This window comes from Neopsephotus bourkii, unplaced genomic scaffold (genome assembly GCF_033783945.1).
Source record: "Neopsephotus bourkii isolate Nb327-2 ecotype Australia unplaced genomic scaffold, CSIRO-AGI_Nbou_v1 NB_1292, whole genome shotgun sequence".
NCBI classification, from domain to species: domain Eukaryota; kingdom Metazoa; phylum Chordata; class Aves; order Psittaciformes; family Psittacidae; genus Neopsephotus; species Neopsephotus bourkii.
Window position 1 is genome coordinate 2,688,644 of NW_026901776.1, and position 18,302 is coordinate 2,706,945.

The window sequence follows — 18,302 nt, forward strand, 5'->3', positions numbered from 1 at the left end:
TAAGCATTTGGTCTCTGGAAGGAGCCAGCAGCCATTGATTATGGATCCACCTAGAGGCAGGAAAGAGATACTAAGCTGCCTCCCCTTTGAAAATCCCTTAAACACTGCTTCCAGACGAGACACCACCACACCATGTCATTGTTTGGCCCCTCTCTTCAGACCACATTCAGTGACACAAGTCCTGCATTCCTATACTAAGCTATAGTTCAATTTACTGTTACAAATTCAAATTAGTCTTCTTGTGCTATAAGGGAAAACAATACGTCCTCCTAATATGGGTGAACTTGTCCTAATACGTCTCCTTTGAAAACTGATACTATTAGAATAATTTGGCCAGAGTTAAATGCTCAAGAGAAGGGAAGCCTTTAGGGCAGGAACAAGGTGGACACCCAGTTTATACTGTTGTGGTTTTTTGGTGGAGCTTGAGCATCTTCTATGTCCTCAAAAGTCTCTTTAACATTTTTAAAAGGAATATCAGGATCTTGGACCAAAACTAAAAATGCTAAAACCTGCTTCTTTCCTGGGAGACTAGGGAAACCTGTTGTTTTACCTGACCGCTGATGTGATATTTCTCATCTCTCACAATCTGTAGAGTCATGAGCGATTCATGGCATAGAAGTTTTTGTGTTAATCAATGTTGAGTTTTGCTGCACTACTGAGGGAAGCAAAGCAGGGAACAGTGGTTCTATTTTGTTTGTTTGTATGTCTAAGAACAATACATTGAAGTGCACAGAACTGAGGCTGCAGGATCCTTGTAGCTACAAACATGACAAAAAAATCCCACTTTGCTAGAAACACTGTGCATAAATACAGCAGCTCAGGCACATTCCTACACTGTTCAGTCTTGCCTGGCTATTGCTGGCAATAATCATACAGTGCAACAGTGTTTGACCTGCTGAAGACCAAGGTTTTTTCAAATGTTAACATAATATTCACATGTTCACTTTCGTAATAACATGGTTATATGCCTTACACATCACTTCTGGACTGACCCATGAAAATTATTAGTTATCACTGAAATATGAATGTCACTTAAAGAAGCCAGTCAGGATGTGGACTCCAGTCTCTTCTGTTTCTGCACAGAGACACTTGAGGAGCCAGATCAAGTTTCTTTCCACGTGCCTTCACCCCCTGTACATCATGTCCATACAGATAAATCTATTTCCATTGTGCCCATGGGTTTATTCAGGCGCCACATCCTCAGTGACTGCTGCCTCCCAAGCAGCAAGGAGCCGCTGGGGCTCCCAGCGCAGCTGTCACCGGACTGGGTCTGTTAGCTGCCTGCTGGTATCACCACGGGGATCAGTGTATCAGATGGGCCACTGCTTTATCTGTGCCTTTCTTTTGCTGCAGCAACTCACTGATGTGAGGATAGGCCTGGGAACAAGTTGTTTTTCTTTTCTCAACTGTCATTTCTAATGTCTCGCTGCTTTACTGAGATTGAGTTTTCTCCACCTCCTTTCTCTTATAAAACAGTACTAAATCAGAGAGGTCCTGTGCAATGACTATTTCAGGAGCAAGTGTGGTGGATTTGCTCAGACAGTTGCTCTGCAGCATCTGGAGTGTCAGGAAGAAGGACTTGACTTAGAAGCTCACATGCTTGGGCTCAGCTCACTGTGCTGAGTCACTGGCTCCTCCATAATGCCTCATCTCTTTGGAAACATGATTCTCCTTTTAGCTCTGTTCTTCATGCTACTGTACTGAACATCTGTGATCAGATATCAGTCTCAGCCAAAATGTGTAAATCTGGAGTAAGGGTGAGAGAGATATTTTTTTTAATGTATTTATTTAACACAAGGTGTGGGTTTCCTGGCAGTTGGGGAGGCAAGTGTGACTTCGTACTTCTCTTCCCTAAGGTTATCACTGGCTCTTTAGGTGTCACACATATGAGAAATAAGACATTGATTTGTTTATAAAATATGCCAGAACAATTCAGTACACTTGTCTCTCCTCTGTAAAATTCTTATTAACAGATATTATTAATAGAACACTTGTCCTTCCTTTGCTACTTGTTCAAATTGTGTTTCTGCTGTGAGAAACGAAAATCTAGATTCTTTAGGAGGGAGGCGTATTTTTCCAGCAGGTCGCAAGCAATTATTTTTCTTGTTTTATTTTTAATAATTCTTCACTGAACATGCTGATTTTCTGAAGCCCCTGGTGTTCTTCACGTCTTGACTCCATTATACCTGGAATCCTAGCTATAACTGTGGTTGTAATAGCCTCACTTTCCCAGAGTAAGCCACGAGGGCTACCATAGGAAGGGAGAGGACTGATGACAGAGAACTGCTGCTCTAACCAGTGGAAATTTCTTTTTATTTAAAGTGATTTTGTTGCTACTTTGAGATACAAGAGTCCTTATCCCAAAAGGAATGATCGCTGCATGCCTTCCACACTTTCCATGATGACTTCAGGTTCCCAAAAGGAGATACCAGATTTCATCTTACTAATCTTTTTACCATGCTTTACCTATTCAGTTGTTTTACCTTCTGTCATTCCTTCCTCAGTATTTTATAATCTGTGTTCCTTTTATCTTTGTCCAGCTTGTTATGGTTTGTACAGTGGTATTTCATGCAGGGTCCAGGAGCTTTCAACATGAGCATTCACAAACACATAGAGTATACACGGATTGTTCACTTTTCCCTTGGTGCCCCAGCTGTGTGTGCACCTCTTCCCCTCCAAAGGACATCCCTGGCCTACAGGACAGGTGTTTTAGAAGAACACAGTGGCACTGCAATGCAGGTTTCTCTCTGAACACAGGGAACCAGCTCACAAGTCCCACAAACTGGGAATACTGAATTTCAAACATCTCCAGGAGCTGTTGCTTAGGTCATGCAGGTGAACGAGAGGCAGAGCCTTCACTGGCCTTTCTACAGTAAACTTTCCATCCTGCAAGAAATGGGAGGGTAGGGTACTGAGTGCAGCAGCTGAGGTTTCCATTTGTCCTTTGCTCTGATGTCCACCAGCAGAAATGCAAAAACCATTTACTCATCTGGAGTCTGTCCACAGGTTGCTACAAATACTTACCTATTAAGACTTCTTAGTCCTAGGAGCTTTTACCTCCATGTATCACTATAAGACTGCCAAGAAAGGTTAAAAAACCCAACAAAATAGCTTCCTGAATGGCAACCAAATAGGGAATTCTTTTCTGATCCTAAATAACGATTAGTCAGATAGACCCACAGCAGCCTGGAAGTATAGCTCACTGGTAAACCAAAGCATGAAAGTGGGGCAGCTGGAAAATAAAGGCAGATGGATGGAAGGAAATACTATTTAATGAAGCATTAACACTTCTTTTTGGGGGGAAGTGGGACTCAGTGAAACCACATGCAGCATGCTGCCCTATTCTTAGTTCAAGCATTAACATTCCTCTGACCTTTCAGGACATGAGATATTTTTTCTAGGTGCAGATTCTCTTCTAGCTTTCTACTTACTTTTTGGAAGCAGCATATGCTACTTGCCATTTCAGCAACCCCATCAATGGCAGAGAAATATATTCCCTCTAATTTAGATAGGACTCCTGATTTTAAGTCTTTTGTTGATTATCCTAGACTGTAATGGGTTTGCAAAATGCAGGTTTTGTAGGCTTGAAAGAGCAAACACAAACAATCATGAGTCCACTTTACCTTCTTATTTTAGAAGCAAAATCCTGTTACTTAGATAGCAACTTTTACAGCTATTGTAATTATATCTCCCTATCTTTCTATTTATCATGTCAGAATGCATGAATCCTGAAGAAACAGCAACAAAGAGGGAGTGCAGACTAGCATGACTGTGCTAGCCAGACAGTAGAAAACCCTTAGTGTAGGAGGCGAATATATAGTTGCTTAATTTTAAAATGGTCTCTTTTTTGTTGATGGAATGGTTTTAAGATTTTAGAAGCATGCAGACAAAAACCTGCGAAGATACAGTTCAAGGTCATTCATTTTGCAAAACTGCATATACAGAAGTTGAGGAATGCCTGTCAATTACTAAATTCAGCTTCACAGCATCCTCTCAAGGTAAGGTGATGCTATTTTAAAGATCTGCGTAGGTCACTCTTCCTGTAGTGTGTGGAAAGTCTATGACAGGAATACACTTGAGTTCAACACTTAACTTACTCAGCTGTGAGCCCTTCTTTTTTCCTCTTCAGCCTCACGCCTCCTTTACTACATACCTTCATTCCGCATACCAAATAAAATCACTGCTTTGTGAATGTGTAGCCTATAAGACTGTAATTCAAAAACTTCAGACTCTTGGGATATATTTCAAGTAGGCAGAAAAAGCAAATATTCCATCAAACAAATACATAGCAATCTAATGACATCCTGGTAGGAAGAGGACCCTGTTATGAGGGTTACCAGCAGGCATTTATGTAGAATAACTCAAATTCTTCATTAGCAATTCCTTCCCCTCTGTCAGGACTGTTTTCATTGGACAGGTCTCTATTTATCTTGCTTTGTAACTCAAGAAAGCAAACAACAAAAAAATATCCTACCAACTCTGCAAACAAACCCTAAAATATAACACTGGAGAATGATATTATCACTTGGCTGTATTTGAGTAAAGAACGACTGCTTGCATGCATTAAAATCCACAGTGCCTCCTACCATGGATTTCCCAGACACTTTACAAATTCCTGGCAACATGAAGTGCGGGGGGGGTCAGAGTTTAGAATGGGCCTTTTTAGTTAAGTTACTGAATTCCACCATGACTTTCAGATGTATCTGTTCTAGGGAGAAAAAAAAAAAGTAAGGCTAGAGCACAAACCAGTTTTCAATAATTTGGCCACGAGCTTGATTCAGACCAATGTAGGGATGACATGCATTTCTTTTAGCTGCTGTTGCTATCAAGGAATAGCTATAATTTGGTTAGTTATAATTTCCATGTATAAGACACAAGCTTTATGAGGCTAGTTAAGTCCAGACTTCTGCTTCTGAATACCTGTTGTGCCACCTAGTGGGTATTAAACTGCACTTTTAACCAAATGGAAAGGTGGTTTTAAAATATACCGGTGAATAATGGAGCAAATACACAAATATTTCCAGCGTAATGTTGAAACAAAGCATTTTTCCTTTTTGTCTGATTATTTACCAAGGTTTTCCATTACATTAAATAATATTTCTTTTCAACTGTATTACAGCAGTTTGCTTACAATTGTATTAAAGAAATATAATTTATTAAAAGGGTACACACAGAGCTCTCCACCTCCCTGGTACAGATAAATTAGTAGCACATTTCATATGCCTGTATGCTTCTATCAGATTGTCAGCATGAAGGGATATCCACAAATCTCAGAGGTTAGGAATTTCCATTCTGTAATACAACTAAATAAAAACATATACTGAAAATGTTTTTTTCTGACCAACTGTGCCAATTTTCATTTGGATGCAAACTAAAAGGCTTTAAAACATTGTTACAAATGCATTATTTAAAGCCTTCTTTAGAAAAAAAAATAAGCAGTGTGGTTGAAAACAAAACATTCTGACAAACTTTCTCTCATAAAATTTCCTTTTCCATGTAAATGCTTCAGTGTCCAAATAGCCATGTAGATTTCATTAGCTAATAGCTATTTATTAGCATTTTTTTTCTCCTCTAGCTGAAACCTCTCAACAAGATTTTTTTATTTCGTTTCCTCTTTTCAAGTAAACCATCTGTCCAGTGTGGGAGTGTTGGGTTTGCCGCAGTAGATAGTAATAATATTTCAATCACCAAAGCCAATAACAATAAATTTCCCTTAATAGGGTGTTTCCTAACATTGTTCCAGTCACTTTATTGCATCTTATGTAAAACTGCCAAACTATCCATCATCAACAAAAGCTATAGTAAGTGATCTGCATTTTTGGCACCTGCATGCAATGCTGTAGTTACAGTAGAAAATGTAGTGATCAGCAATAGTACAATTTAGAACCTTTTAGGATTGTCTTAGACTCAAGAGAACTTTAAACACTTGCTATTTAGCACAGTTAAATGATGTATTTTAGAGATCTTTCATATGACTGGACCTGACACCAGGTGAACATGACAACTGCTCAGGAGGCTTTGATAGCCATTAGCCAGACCTTGAGGAAAACAGAAACATGTTTTAATGTTTTCTCTAAGTAAATAACAAAGCAGAGCTCATCTTCTTTCATCAGCATTTGTCAGAAAATCTGAGATTTAGCTTGAAGTTGGCAGAAAATGAAATTACTTTACAAAGGAGAAAAAAAAACCACAAAAAACAGTAGTTTTTTGAAAAGGCAGAAAATCAAAACTGTGGTTTGAGGTTTCAGGTTTATTTATGGTTTGTTTGGGGTTTTTTATTTTGGGGTTTTTTTGGACTTTTTTGGTTTGGTTTAGTTTTTTGGCTTTTGGGGGGGGCAGTTGGTGTGTTTGGGGTGTTTTTTTTTGGGGGGGTTGGGCTTTTTGGTTGGTTTGTCGGGTTTTTTTGGTGGTGGCGGTGGTTTTCCTGTTAGATTTTTGGTTTGCTTGTTTGTTTGGGGGTGGGTTTTTTTGTTTGTTTGTTGTTTTTTTTTTAGTTTTGGCTGCTTATTTTCCCTGAATTGAAAGGACTTCCAGGAAAAAAGTCTTTTCAATTTTCTGCTTTCAAGGCTTGATGGCATCTTGTCATTTCATTTTCTTCTTGCAGACAAATGAAATTGAGAAGAGTATGTCAGGTGTCAGGTGAGCTTGTGTAAAGCTCAGTACCCAGGCTTTCTGTCTTCTTTGATACTTGCAGAATATCTGTAGTGTTTCCCGGTTTTCCCTGGTGGTATATTGTGTCAGGGAGCAAACAGTAAAAGCAAAAATGTATTTATTTTTAGAGCATAAACTATTGTTTACTTTGTTTTAATGCGTTTTCATAAAAGATAGTAAAGAGGTCTGAGAATGAGGGCTGCTGTTCCCTTCAAAGGTCCTTGAAGGGTAATATTCATATTAAATATGGATTTTAAATGAATGCAAGGATTACTAAAAATAGGACTAGATTGCAAATACAGTAAAATTTACTTGTTTATCTAGCAGTGATAATGACCTCTTAATTTGCTCAATTTTATTCTTTTAAAGAAGGATCCATTTTAGTAAAAGAGGAGAAACAACTTAGAAGGCTCGATTTTTTTTTTTCGATCTGTTTTTCCATGTCTATTCAAGGTATTTTAGCATCTATCAATATCTTGGAGGACAATATAATTAAGTGTAAGAATTCCCATTACTTTATTTCACATGATCAGTATTTAAATATGATCTTTAAATACTTCATTTGGAGGATTATCTCTGGCATTTGTGCGATGTGATATTATAGATCATGACTTTGATTCAGTGTCATAATAAATACCAATGTATTAAATACTACTATGTAAAAAAGTGTATATACAAAAAATATATATGTAAAAATATTGAAATGAAGTCTCTAAGATGGATAGCTTTTTAATCAAAGGAAAAAAATGCACCCTTCATGCATAAATAAGATAATAAATGGCTGGTATTCTTCTGTCGTCTCAATTTAATATCATATTTAAATTCAACATAGTAACCAAGCCTTCAGCCAAACCTTCCTGTCCCTAGATACCTGCAAAGTCATTGGTCAAAGTGAGTAAAACTCTCCGTATTTGTTTGTAATTCTGACTACATTTCTGACAGTATCCGATGGGATGTAATTCTTATACAGCTCTCTGAAAGAGAAACTACCCAGAATTTAAATAATTTCTTCTTTTTTTAATGCACCGTGCAGATTTAACTGCTTGAGCTAATAGTCAGTATTTATTGTAATCTGAATTAAGCAAGACCTGATTTGCTCTGGTTTTCAAGCATTTGAAAATTGTAGACACATCCAAGCTTAGGTTTTTGAAGGTTTCACTTTGTTCTATATGAGCTGTTCAGACAATAACCACTAAGTGCACATGCCTGAGAAAGAGAAGTACCATTCCTTCGGCAAGCCTGATGCTGCTACAGATGATATAGCTTCACTGCCCTTAGGCAATATAACAACTGAGATGGGTAGCTCCTTTCTGAAGCATCTCCTTAGAATCATTTTAGAAGATTTCAAGATAGGATTAGTTTGAAAGTAGAAGTCATAGAGTGAATAAGTATTGGGTCACTGAAGCTAAAGAATAAGTAAATAATAAATAGCATGGAAATACTCAGTAAATGTGGTTATCTGTTAAAATCAGTGTCCTTTTAACTATGCAGACTGGAATTTATGTTTGTTATCCATGGCATATTTGGAAAAATTATGCAAAAGAATTATACAGTTCTTGTAACAAATTCAATCTTAAATGAAAGTCTTAAGTGCAATGCATCAGAAATACAGATCTGGATTTTTGGACAGATGCAATGTTTGAGATTTTCTTTTCTTTTCTGGTCCCAGTGGTAACACAGTGTTTATTTTTATTTTTATAGCTGTGTAAATAAGCAGATGTTTCCACTGAAATCACTGGCCATTAAAACACATTAGTATTCAAAGTTACATTTCCATCATAACATAAAAACCCTCAGTGAAGGGTTCATGCTACATGAAGTAAAGTTTTTGGAAGAGCAAACATTGTAAAAGCAAATAGTGTAAGCGGTCAAGGCCTGCAGTGGATGCTGCAGGTACAGCCGGGCAGTTTGAGTGCAAGTCTCTCAGTCCAAGTGAAGGCGATGTTAGATGTTTGGCAAAAGCTAATTGGCAAATTAAGGCATAAAAGAGGCTCTTTCCAGCTTTAAATAATAAATTTCAGTTTCAGGTGCTCCCAGCATGGCATCATTACACATTCCAGCAGGACCACTTGAGCTAGCATCCTCCTGTCTCCCCTTGCTTGCAGGGTAGACAGGGTGACAGATCAGGTATCTTGGTGCTGTGCATTAGGTTCTCTAAATGCTCACCAAAGTAATGAAAACAATACACAGGATTAAAGAAACTTAATTTCCTGGTTTGCTCATGCTAGTCCTCACACACTAACAGCAGCAACACAATTAACAAATAATAAGCAAATCTAATTCCTTAATCACAAAAGCAATTTTAAAGCACTGTCATTAAATATAGTTAATTTTAGCAAGCATAAGCAACACATCTTCATGCGTGGAAAATGGATGGACTTGGATTGAAGTGTTAGTGGGATGTTAAACTGAGCTTTATATCAAGTTGATAGCTAATTAGTGAAAGAGTCTTTCCTTATAACAAAATTTGGAATAATATGGCAAAAGCATTTGCGTATATATCTACAGATATATACATGTTTGTATACATATATGCATATATATGCATACTTTCATCTGCAGCACTATATACACATACTTTTGTCACATTATATGTGCTGTATTTGTATATATTCTTCTGTGTATACGTACATATATATGAAAGTATAAGAGTATATCAGTTACTTGTTTGTATCTACAGTCAACAGTGGACAGGAAATTTCATAATGTTATCAATTTCTATGGCTCTGTCTTCTCATTCTACAAAGATGCAAAACTATATTGAGCGTAATGTCTTTAATCATCAGTATAGCTAAGGCATGAAAAATCTGAGGTCCTGTTCACTGATAGTTATATTCTTTCTGCTATCACATACACATTCATTAGGAATCCTGTATCATGCTACACTAGCTGCAAGTGATGTGAGCTGCTATACAAGAAATGTAAAACCATGGATGCCAGTGTGAATACTTGCATATTCTTTTTTCCAGTATAAGTTTTTAAAATACTTTATTGGTTTTTTTGGAAAAAAAATCACACAAAAAAAACTCTGTGTGGTTTGAAAAATAAGTGTATGTAACTTTGGAATAATTTCAGGAAAACTTTAAAATTCATATGTATTTTTATTTTACCAAATACGAGGTTTGGGTCAATCCTTGTGCTAGTTTAGCACATGGCATCAAGCAGTCTGAAGGCTTGGTTTCTTTACATTAGAAAACAGTTTTATAATTCACTGCATGGAGTTCTCTGCTGTCTAGGCTAATGTGAATAGAGAAGCAATGCAGGGGAAAATGGAAAATAAGGTAAGCGATTTTCTTGTCTGTGCAATCAAATGAGATGTGAAATCCTTCAATCGTAAAGGCTTGCTGGTTATGAGCTCACATACAGCCAAGCCCAGAGACTGACATCTGACTTCCCAGAAAAAATGCATCTTGGGGCCCTTTAAGGACAGCAAGAAAATAGACTTCACCACAAAAGTTAAGGTTGTGTGTTTGTGAATAGGAAGGTTTAAGGAAAAGCAAAAATTTAGGAAACTGAAATATGAAGTATTCACAAAACTGAAATATGAAATAAGCAGAGAGAAATTAAATGGAGTGGAAATGTGTGACAGAACTGTCTAGTCTGTTTTGCTTTCTATTTACAGCAATGTGCAATGAATTAGACTATTCCAAAAATCCAGGCTTTTAAATCTGTGTTATACCCCAGTTATTGAAGTCAATGACCATTTCTGTAGCTCCTTTCTCCATCCTCTCCAGTGGAGCTTAGTGGGATATTTAGTATCTCTATCCCTCCAATGGGGCAGGGATCAGAGGTACCTTGGGAAGGATGTATGTGAAAGTTTGTACAACCATTGTCTGTACTGGGCCTACCCTTTTCCTGAATAATGCTAGGAAGTGTACATTGCCTCTGGTGTTCTCTGGCCTGTACCTTCTGTAAGCTCTTACTAAGCAGAAACTAGAGCAACGACAAAAAAAACCCAAACAAACACACAGTGAATAGCGTAGCAGTAATCTTAGGTAAAGTAATTATATGTTCTTGGGCTAAAAAAGTTTCCTTTGTTACTCCCTGGCTTGAAATTGTACTGTAGTGTATGGTACCAGCGATTTGTAAACTCTTGCCCTGGTGTACAGACCTGTAATCATGTCACCGTTTGGTTTGTTTGCCTCACTCACACTGTGCTAGCTGTTTGTTTTACCATAATATTTGCGGCTGCTTTCCTGCTTGGTGGCACATCATTCTGTCTCTGAGCTTGGCTTGCCAGGCAGGCGCTGGCCAGCTGCCCTGTGGATCACGCTGTTGTTTTGTTGAACCCAGGCCGCTCTCTCTTTCCTGTAGCACTTCTTAGAGAGAAAGCAGAAAATGAATGGCAGTTTTGGAAAATGATGGATAATTTACCTTGCTTTGGCTTCCTGAAGGGAAGAAAATACAGTTGCGCTCATCTGGTATGTTATGACAGTGGTGGTGTGACAGGTTTTTTCTGTGCAGATGAACATATGGGTAATACATTTTTTATTGAATTAAGCAGTGCAGTTACAGAAGCCTGTAGAAGAGCCAGAATAACAAAAGATCATTCTGCTAGCATGTCCATTTTATCAAATAGTCCAGCCAGTGTGAGTTACGGGGCTCCATTAATGCCTGAGGAGTTTTAAAAGCTGAGCTTCAGCTTGCAGTATTGCAGTGGACAGCAGGTAGCTCTAAATTTCTCCTCTTCCTCAGTTACTGGACTGCTAAGGTCTGTGCAGGTTTTCATTGAAGCAGTGGGTTGGAGGAGTTACTTTGAAGTCCAGGGATGGGAGAACTGAAAGGTTTTGTTCCAGCACCTGGTCAGCATCGGAAAGACTGCAGCTGAAATATGGCTTTCCCAGGCTTCCTCATAATGAGTCTTCTGAAGCATGGCCTTTTTGAAGGGAGTTATTGGTTAATTTACATTTAAATTTGATTTCAAAGTCTACAATTAAACGGAATTCACAATCGTTTTACAGGTCTAGCGGTAGAGCAGCATTTACACATTAATTTTCCAAGATTAGTTGTATCTTGTATGTGGTAGTTGTTTTGAACCTCCAAGGCTAACACATAGACTGTTTTATGGTTGTGTTATGCAACAAAAATGGGAAATACTCCCAAACTGTCAACGGTTTCTTTTTTCCTAGTAATAGTGTTATTTCTACCATCACTTCTAAATTATATTGGGGTTTATTCTATGCCCTGTCCTGAAACTTTTGTTTCCTTTGTCAGTATCTTCTGCCTGGTCCTTTCTTGTGTATTATAAGAAACCAGCTTGGTTTTTAATGAAAAAGCAACACAATGATGTCATCACCATATAAATTTACCTGCCAGACTTCTCAATCAATACTTAACTATGTTGGCTGTTACCCTGTCAAGGTTTCACCAGTGTATGTCTGTGGAGGGGAAGCTTTCTGGCTTTCATCCTCTGCTCTCTGTCTTTAACATCAGTGATGGAAAGTCTGCACCCTATAATAATAATTATTTCTGGCATATATTTATCAAATATCATTACTTCAAATCTCTCATACTGTTCTGGTTTTGACCTCACCCCATCTGACAGCTCTGGAAAAGATGCCTGCTTCCTAAGTAAAACATTGAAAGAAGGACGGTTTCCAGAAATCATATTTGAGTTAAAGATCTTTTCCCCAGTGTGAGTAACCACACTGTCCCATGAGCACCTGGTAAGAATTTCATCAGCACTTGCGTAAGTGGTTGCTCACAGCTGAACTTTGTTTCACCCATGCATTGGAAAGGGCAAGCCAAACTTGAATGCTGCTTTACTGTCTTTGCCAAAGGAGAATGTTCTTGTACCTTAAATTTTCATGGGCTTTCATTTTTAACTTTTGAATATGTGTAATCTCCAATTTTATAGACATGTAAATGACTGTTGTCTTTGGTCAAGTTGAGGAAATGAGCTGTGCCTGAGGGGGTGTGAATGAAAAACAGGTGAGAGAGCTTCCAATCCAGACCTCCCCTTGCCTTTTTGCAAATTACGTTCTGCTGACTTTCATTTAATTATGCAGGATAAGTCTATCTCACACAGTGCAGATTTAACTTCTTCAGCTTCTTTGAAACAATACGGTAGGGATCAGTGAGGACATGTTACTCTACCGTATGCTTGGTGGCCGGCCTGAAATACATCAGCTTCATAGTCAGAAGTATTTTACTTTGAGGAAGAAAAAGAAGATATTTGTTTTGTTCCACAGCTTCTCTAATAGAAGGCGAGGACATGGTGAAATTGTTTCAGAAAAGTTCATTTAGATTTTCTTGGGAAAGGATCAATTAAAATGTAAAAACAAACATTAAACATTTTAGAGCAGCAGCTTGTTAAATTTTCAGAATGTCTTTTTGCCTCAAACTTCATTCTGAATTACACATTTCTTTCACACTGGTTGATGAGAAGCTCAACTTGACCCTGGCAAATCCCCATGGAGACCTAATGTCATCCTTCCAATACCTAAAGGGGACTTTTCACAAGGGCCTGGAGTGTCAGGACAAGGGGGAATGGTTTTAAACTGAAAGAGGGTAGATTTAGACATTAGGAAGAAATTCTTTACTGTGAGTGTAGTGAGACACTTGCCCAGGCTTCCCAGAGAAGCTGTGGCTGCCCCATCCCTGGCAGTCTTCAAGGCCAGGTTAGATGGAGCTCTGAGCAACCTGGTCTAGTGGAAGGTGTCCTTGCCCATGACAGGGGGTTGGGACTAGATGATCTTTAAGGTCCCTTCCAACCCAAACCATTCAATGATTCTATGATATGAACCTAGCAAAGAAATGAAAACTTGGAATGACAAAGCTTAGTTTCAGCCTACTTTGATTTTAAGAAAATCAGTTATCCATGTCAGTTTGCAGTTCATAAAAGTCTTACCATTGTCTTTTTCCACAATTTTTTGAGTTGCTCCAAATTTTCAATCTTTTAATGAGGAACAGGGTTAAATTTAACTGTGTGATTTCCCACAGCAATATTTATTTTTGTTATTGTCATGTTGTTATTATTTTTGCATCCTGTGATTAACAAATTAAAAGTGGATTGAATTAGATTAAAATAAGGCAGCATCATTGTAACCTTGTCTTCCTATTAATAAAGGGAAAAATTAATATCTCATTTATGCCAGACATCAAAATATGGGGGGTTTGTGTTAGCTATTATGCATGAGCTAAGGGAATGCTTTGTTTGTTCGTATATTGCATATGTCAAAGAAACTGCACCATTTAAGACCATGTTGTGTTTTATGGCTTGCTAGCAAAACCAAGTACAGGTCAAGGGAATACTGGATTTAGAAATTAATTAAAGAATCAAAACCTTCTGTTTTGGGTAAATATTTTGTGTAACACCAGTGCATTGTGGTGGTCATTATTACCTCGTACCATAACATATTGACTCTGGAAGGATTCATATTTGGAAAACAAAGATATCTCTTTGACAGCGTATTTTGTTCAATATTTACAGTTGGTGGTGGATTTTTTCATCAGAATTCTTGTTTCTTGATGCTATAATTGATTTATTCCAATGAATCTAGTCTGCTGACCACAAAGTTAATGAAATAAGGGAAATGCAAATTCCTATTCTGAGCATGTCTTAATTTTAATAATACTTGGGGAAAAAAGTATGAAGCTTAATTATGAATCCCTTTCATGTTTTTTGCTCTTTTCCTAGTGTGTATAATGATTGCTTTGACATACATCTGCCAGGTATTTTTTTCCAACTCTAGACCATATTTTCAAAGGAAATTTTAACATGTTGCCCCAAAGACATTTTGAAGTCATTAGATGTACAAAATCCAAGTATAAAAATGTGCATGAGAAATGAATATTGGCATGTGCCAAAAGTACTAATGAGAACTTTTAGTACTTTTATCAGGTAGATGGAAATGAAAAGATCTCTGCAGCCTCACAGGTTAGAGTAGCTTGACACAGTGAAACAATGCTGGCTTGTATCTTTAAAGAAAGACAGAACAATATTTTTGATTGTCATTAGCAGCAGGTGGAGGCAGCAGAGGCTGGGGCAGTGTTTTGCTAGTGCCAGGGTAGCACTGGGGACCAGCACTGATTCAAACTTGAGAGTATATGTGGCTGCATATGTGTGGCATTTAGCTTGTAAAGGCTCCAGAATAGTAAGCTGTTGAGATGTAGAGTTAGGGAAGATCTGTCAGGGAGTGTTTTAATTAAGGGTTAGAGTTAGGAAGCATTTTAATACTACTGTGGGTTCATATTCTCCTAGGATTTTGGTTCTTCTGTGATTTAATGTTTTTAAGGAAATTTTATGTGATTACTACAAAGGGCCCACATAAACCGCAGCCGTAAGCTGAGTACTGTCATGTACATATTTGACTTGGAATGTGTCACAAATAGCGTGGCTTTTAAAGACATCTTTCAAAGTGTTAAAGATACTTTATGTATGGGTGTGAGGACAGTTATCTATTTACTTTCTTCACCTGTTCACTTGATTTTCATTTGTTTTTTTCCCTGCTGCAGACTATGTCAGAGAGCCACAATGATCATGCAAAATAACAGTTCAGCTTTGCCCCTGTTGTCAAATGTAAGCTCCTTCTGGAAGAGAGATTCATACGGACCAGGACTTCTTGATGAAGCAGCATCACTGATTAGCAGCTATGATTTCCCTCAGACCACAGAGAGTTTTCCCCTCTCCACGGTGGAATCAGCAAATGTGTCCCTAAATGCCACAAGCAAAGACCCTCTGGGTGGACACACAGTCTGGCAAGTAGTGTTGATTGCTTTCCTCACTGGGATCCTGGCACTGGTGACCATCATAGGAAACATCCTAGTGATTGTTGCATTTAAAGTTAACAAACAACTGAAAACAGTAAACAACTACTTCTTATTGAGTCTTGCCTGTGCAGATCTGATCATCGGTGTTATTTCCATGAATCTTTTCACCACGTACATCATCATGGACCACTGGGCTTTGGGAAACTTGGCCTGTGATCTTTGGCTCTCTATTGACTATGTTGCCAGTAATGCCTCTGTCATGAATCTTCTTGTCATCAGTTTTGACAGGTATTTTTCCATCACTAGGCCACTTACATACAGAGCCAAACGAACAACCAAAAGGGCTGGGGTAATGATTGGTTTAGCATGGATTGTCTCTTTTGTTCTTTGGGCCCCTGCCATCTTGTTCTGGCAGTATTTTGTTGGGGAGAGGACTGTGCCTCCTGATGAGTGTTTCATCCAGTTTCTAAGTGAACCTGTCATCACTTTTGGCACTGCCATAGCTGCCTTTTACTTGCCAGTCACCATTATGAGTATTTTATATTGGAGGATCTACAAGGAGACTGAGAAACGCACCAAAGAGTTAGCAGGGCTACAGGCTTCAGGCAGTGAAGCGGAGGCAGCACGCTTCGTACACCAGACAGGCAGCTCCCGCAGCTGCAGCAGCTATGAGCTGCAACGACAGAGCATGAAGCGCTCCACCCGAAGGAAATACGGACGCTGCCACTTCTGGCTCACAATGAAAAGCTGGGAACCCAACACAGACCAGGGGGATCAAGATCACAGCAGCAGTGACAGCTGGAACAACAATGATGCTGCTGCTTCCCTTGAAAATTCAGCCTCCTCTGACGAAGAAGACATCACTGCAGAGACCAGAGCCATCTATTCAATCGTGCTGAAGCTTCCTGGTCACAGTGCCATCCTCAATTCTACAAAACTCCCCTCCTCAGAAGATTTGCATGAGTCAGGGGATGAACTGCAGAAATCTGACATTGAATTGAAGGAAAAGAAACCTAAAAAATTGAACCCTTCCAAAAGTATTCAGGATGGTGGGAATTTCCAGAAGAGCTTTTCTAAGCTTCCAATTCAGCCAGGGTCAGCAGAGACAACCACAGCTTCTGATGGTATCTCATCAGTGACCAAGACATCTGCAGCCCTGCCCTTGTCCTTCAAGGAAGCAACCCTGGCAAAAAAGTTCGCCTTGAAGACCAGGAGTCAGATCACTAAGCGAAAACGAATGTCACTTATCAAAGAAAAGAAAGCGGCACAAACACTTAGTGCCATTTTGTTTGCCTTCATCATTACCTGGACCCCATATAACATCATGGTTCTGGTGAACACATTTTGCAGCTGTATCCCCAAAACTTTCTGGAACCTGGGGTACTGGCTTTGCTACATCAATAGTACAGTGAACCCCATGTGCTATGCACTGTGTAACAAAACATTCAGAAACACTTTCAAGATGCTACTGCTGTGCCAGTGTGACAAACGGAAACGACGCAAACAGCAGTATCAGCAGAGGCAGTCTGTCATTTTTCATAAGCGGATCCCCAGGGAGGCTTCATAGAATAGTATTTTTTAAGCAATTGAAAAAAATAATGAAATGCGAATGGGATGGGACAGGATGGGATAGGATGGGACAAGATGGCATGGGACAGGATGGATGGAATAAGATAAAAAGGGAAGGGATGGGATGGGCTATGATGAGTTGGGGTGTGAGGGTGGCTCCAGGGTGCTTATTTAAACATTTAAGCATCAAGATGTGAAAGCAGCTGCCAGGCCTACGTATCCTTTTAATAAATCCAGTTTAATATAAAAATCAAGTATGCATTGAGCAAAAACTAACAAACTTCAACGTTTTTACTAAGGAATGAAAGACTTAATAATTAAGTTTTCCTACAAATTTGCAAGAAGCTGTATAACAATTATAAACCTATTACCGATCTGCCCAGCTTTTTGATTATAGTCAACTCTGGGATCTCAGGTAAGCGCATCTAGCTAGCCCAACTCTTCTGTTTCCAAGGAATCCAACAACTTACAATTCAAGTCACATACAGATGTAGCAAGCTAGCGAAACAGGATTATGTAATTATTTGAGACACTGTATAGGTTGCAAAATTGCTTCTTGTTGTCCAGGTAGAGTTTCCTGTCTACTTCTCTTCTGGTGTATTGTTAATTGTACCCCTGATTCCTGATTGCCGAGTATCTGTGTGTGCAGCTCATGTTATACATATGTGTGTGAGTGTGTTTGTATGTATAGCATACATTCACACCTCTAAAATACACACATACCAGGAAAGAGGTAATCTATTGGTTTAGGTTTTACAGGGCCCCCCATCACAATTACATGTGAGTGAAATAAAAAAACAAACAGCCCCCCGCCGAAAGTCATACTATAAATATATATATCGTTTGCTACCTGAAATTCAAATTTATCTCTGAAACCAAAACATGTTGTCCACATTTCAAATGGAGAGAACAGAACCCTGTGAACCTAATGGTCTACAGAGTTTCATAATGGGGCACCTGCCCAGTAAAACCTTAATCTTTAGCCTAATATCTCTCCCCAAAGTGATCACACCTCTTTAAAAGATACAAGGTGAAAGGAATTGAAGGTTACATTCAGGACAGAACGTGAAGTTATCTTCACAGGGTGTGGGATGGTGGGAGCCCACATCTGGGTTGCACAGTGCTAGTGCACAAAGGGACTCGCTCAGGAACCAGGCAGGTGCAGCCGGTAACAGGAGCACTGTTTTCTGGTTGGGCGGCTTTCCTGCTTTCAGAGCATGCACGGATGCTGAAACACCTTGTCCTGACTTGCACTGTGTGGATGCACCACTGTTTTCAGAGCCAGCTGAGATCCAGTGCACAGCACCTGTATGGCTTCCAATGAAAGTTCAGGTTGTAATTTTCTATCTGAAGCTGGTGGAGCCGCCTCC

The 18,302-nt window shown here is 38.9% G+C and overlaps 1 protein-coding gene across 2 annotated transcripts in view; it reads left to right on the plus strand.

Moving 5' to 3' along the window:
* Positions 1-17,037, plus strand: part of CHRM3 (cholinergic receptor muscarinic 3) — a 268,978-nt gene extending 251,941 nt beyond the window's left edge. For both annotated transcript variants that reach the window (XM_061365733.1, XM_061365732.1), the window contains one exon: positions 15,109-17,037. In XM_061365733.1, coding sequence (XP_061221717.1) covers positions 15,128-16,930 — 1,803 coding nt within the window. In that variant the 5' untranslated portion in view covers positions 15,109-15,127 and the 3' untranslated portion in view covers positions 16,931-17,037. The remainder of the gene's footprint in view (positions 1-15,108) is intronic.
* Positions 17,038-18,302: the final 1,265 nt, after the last annotated feature.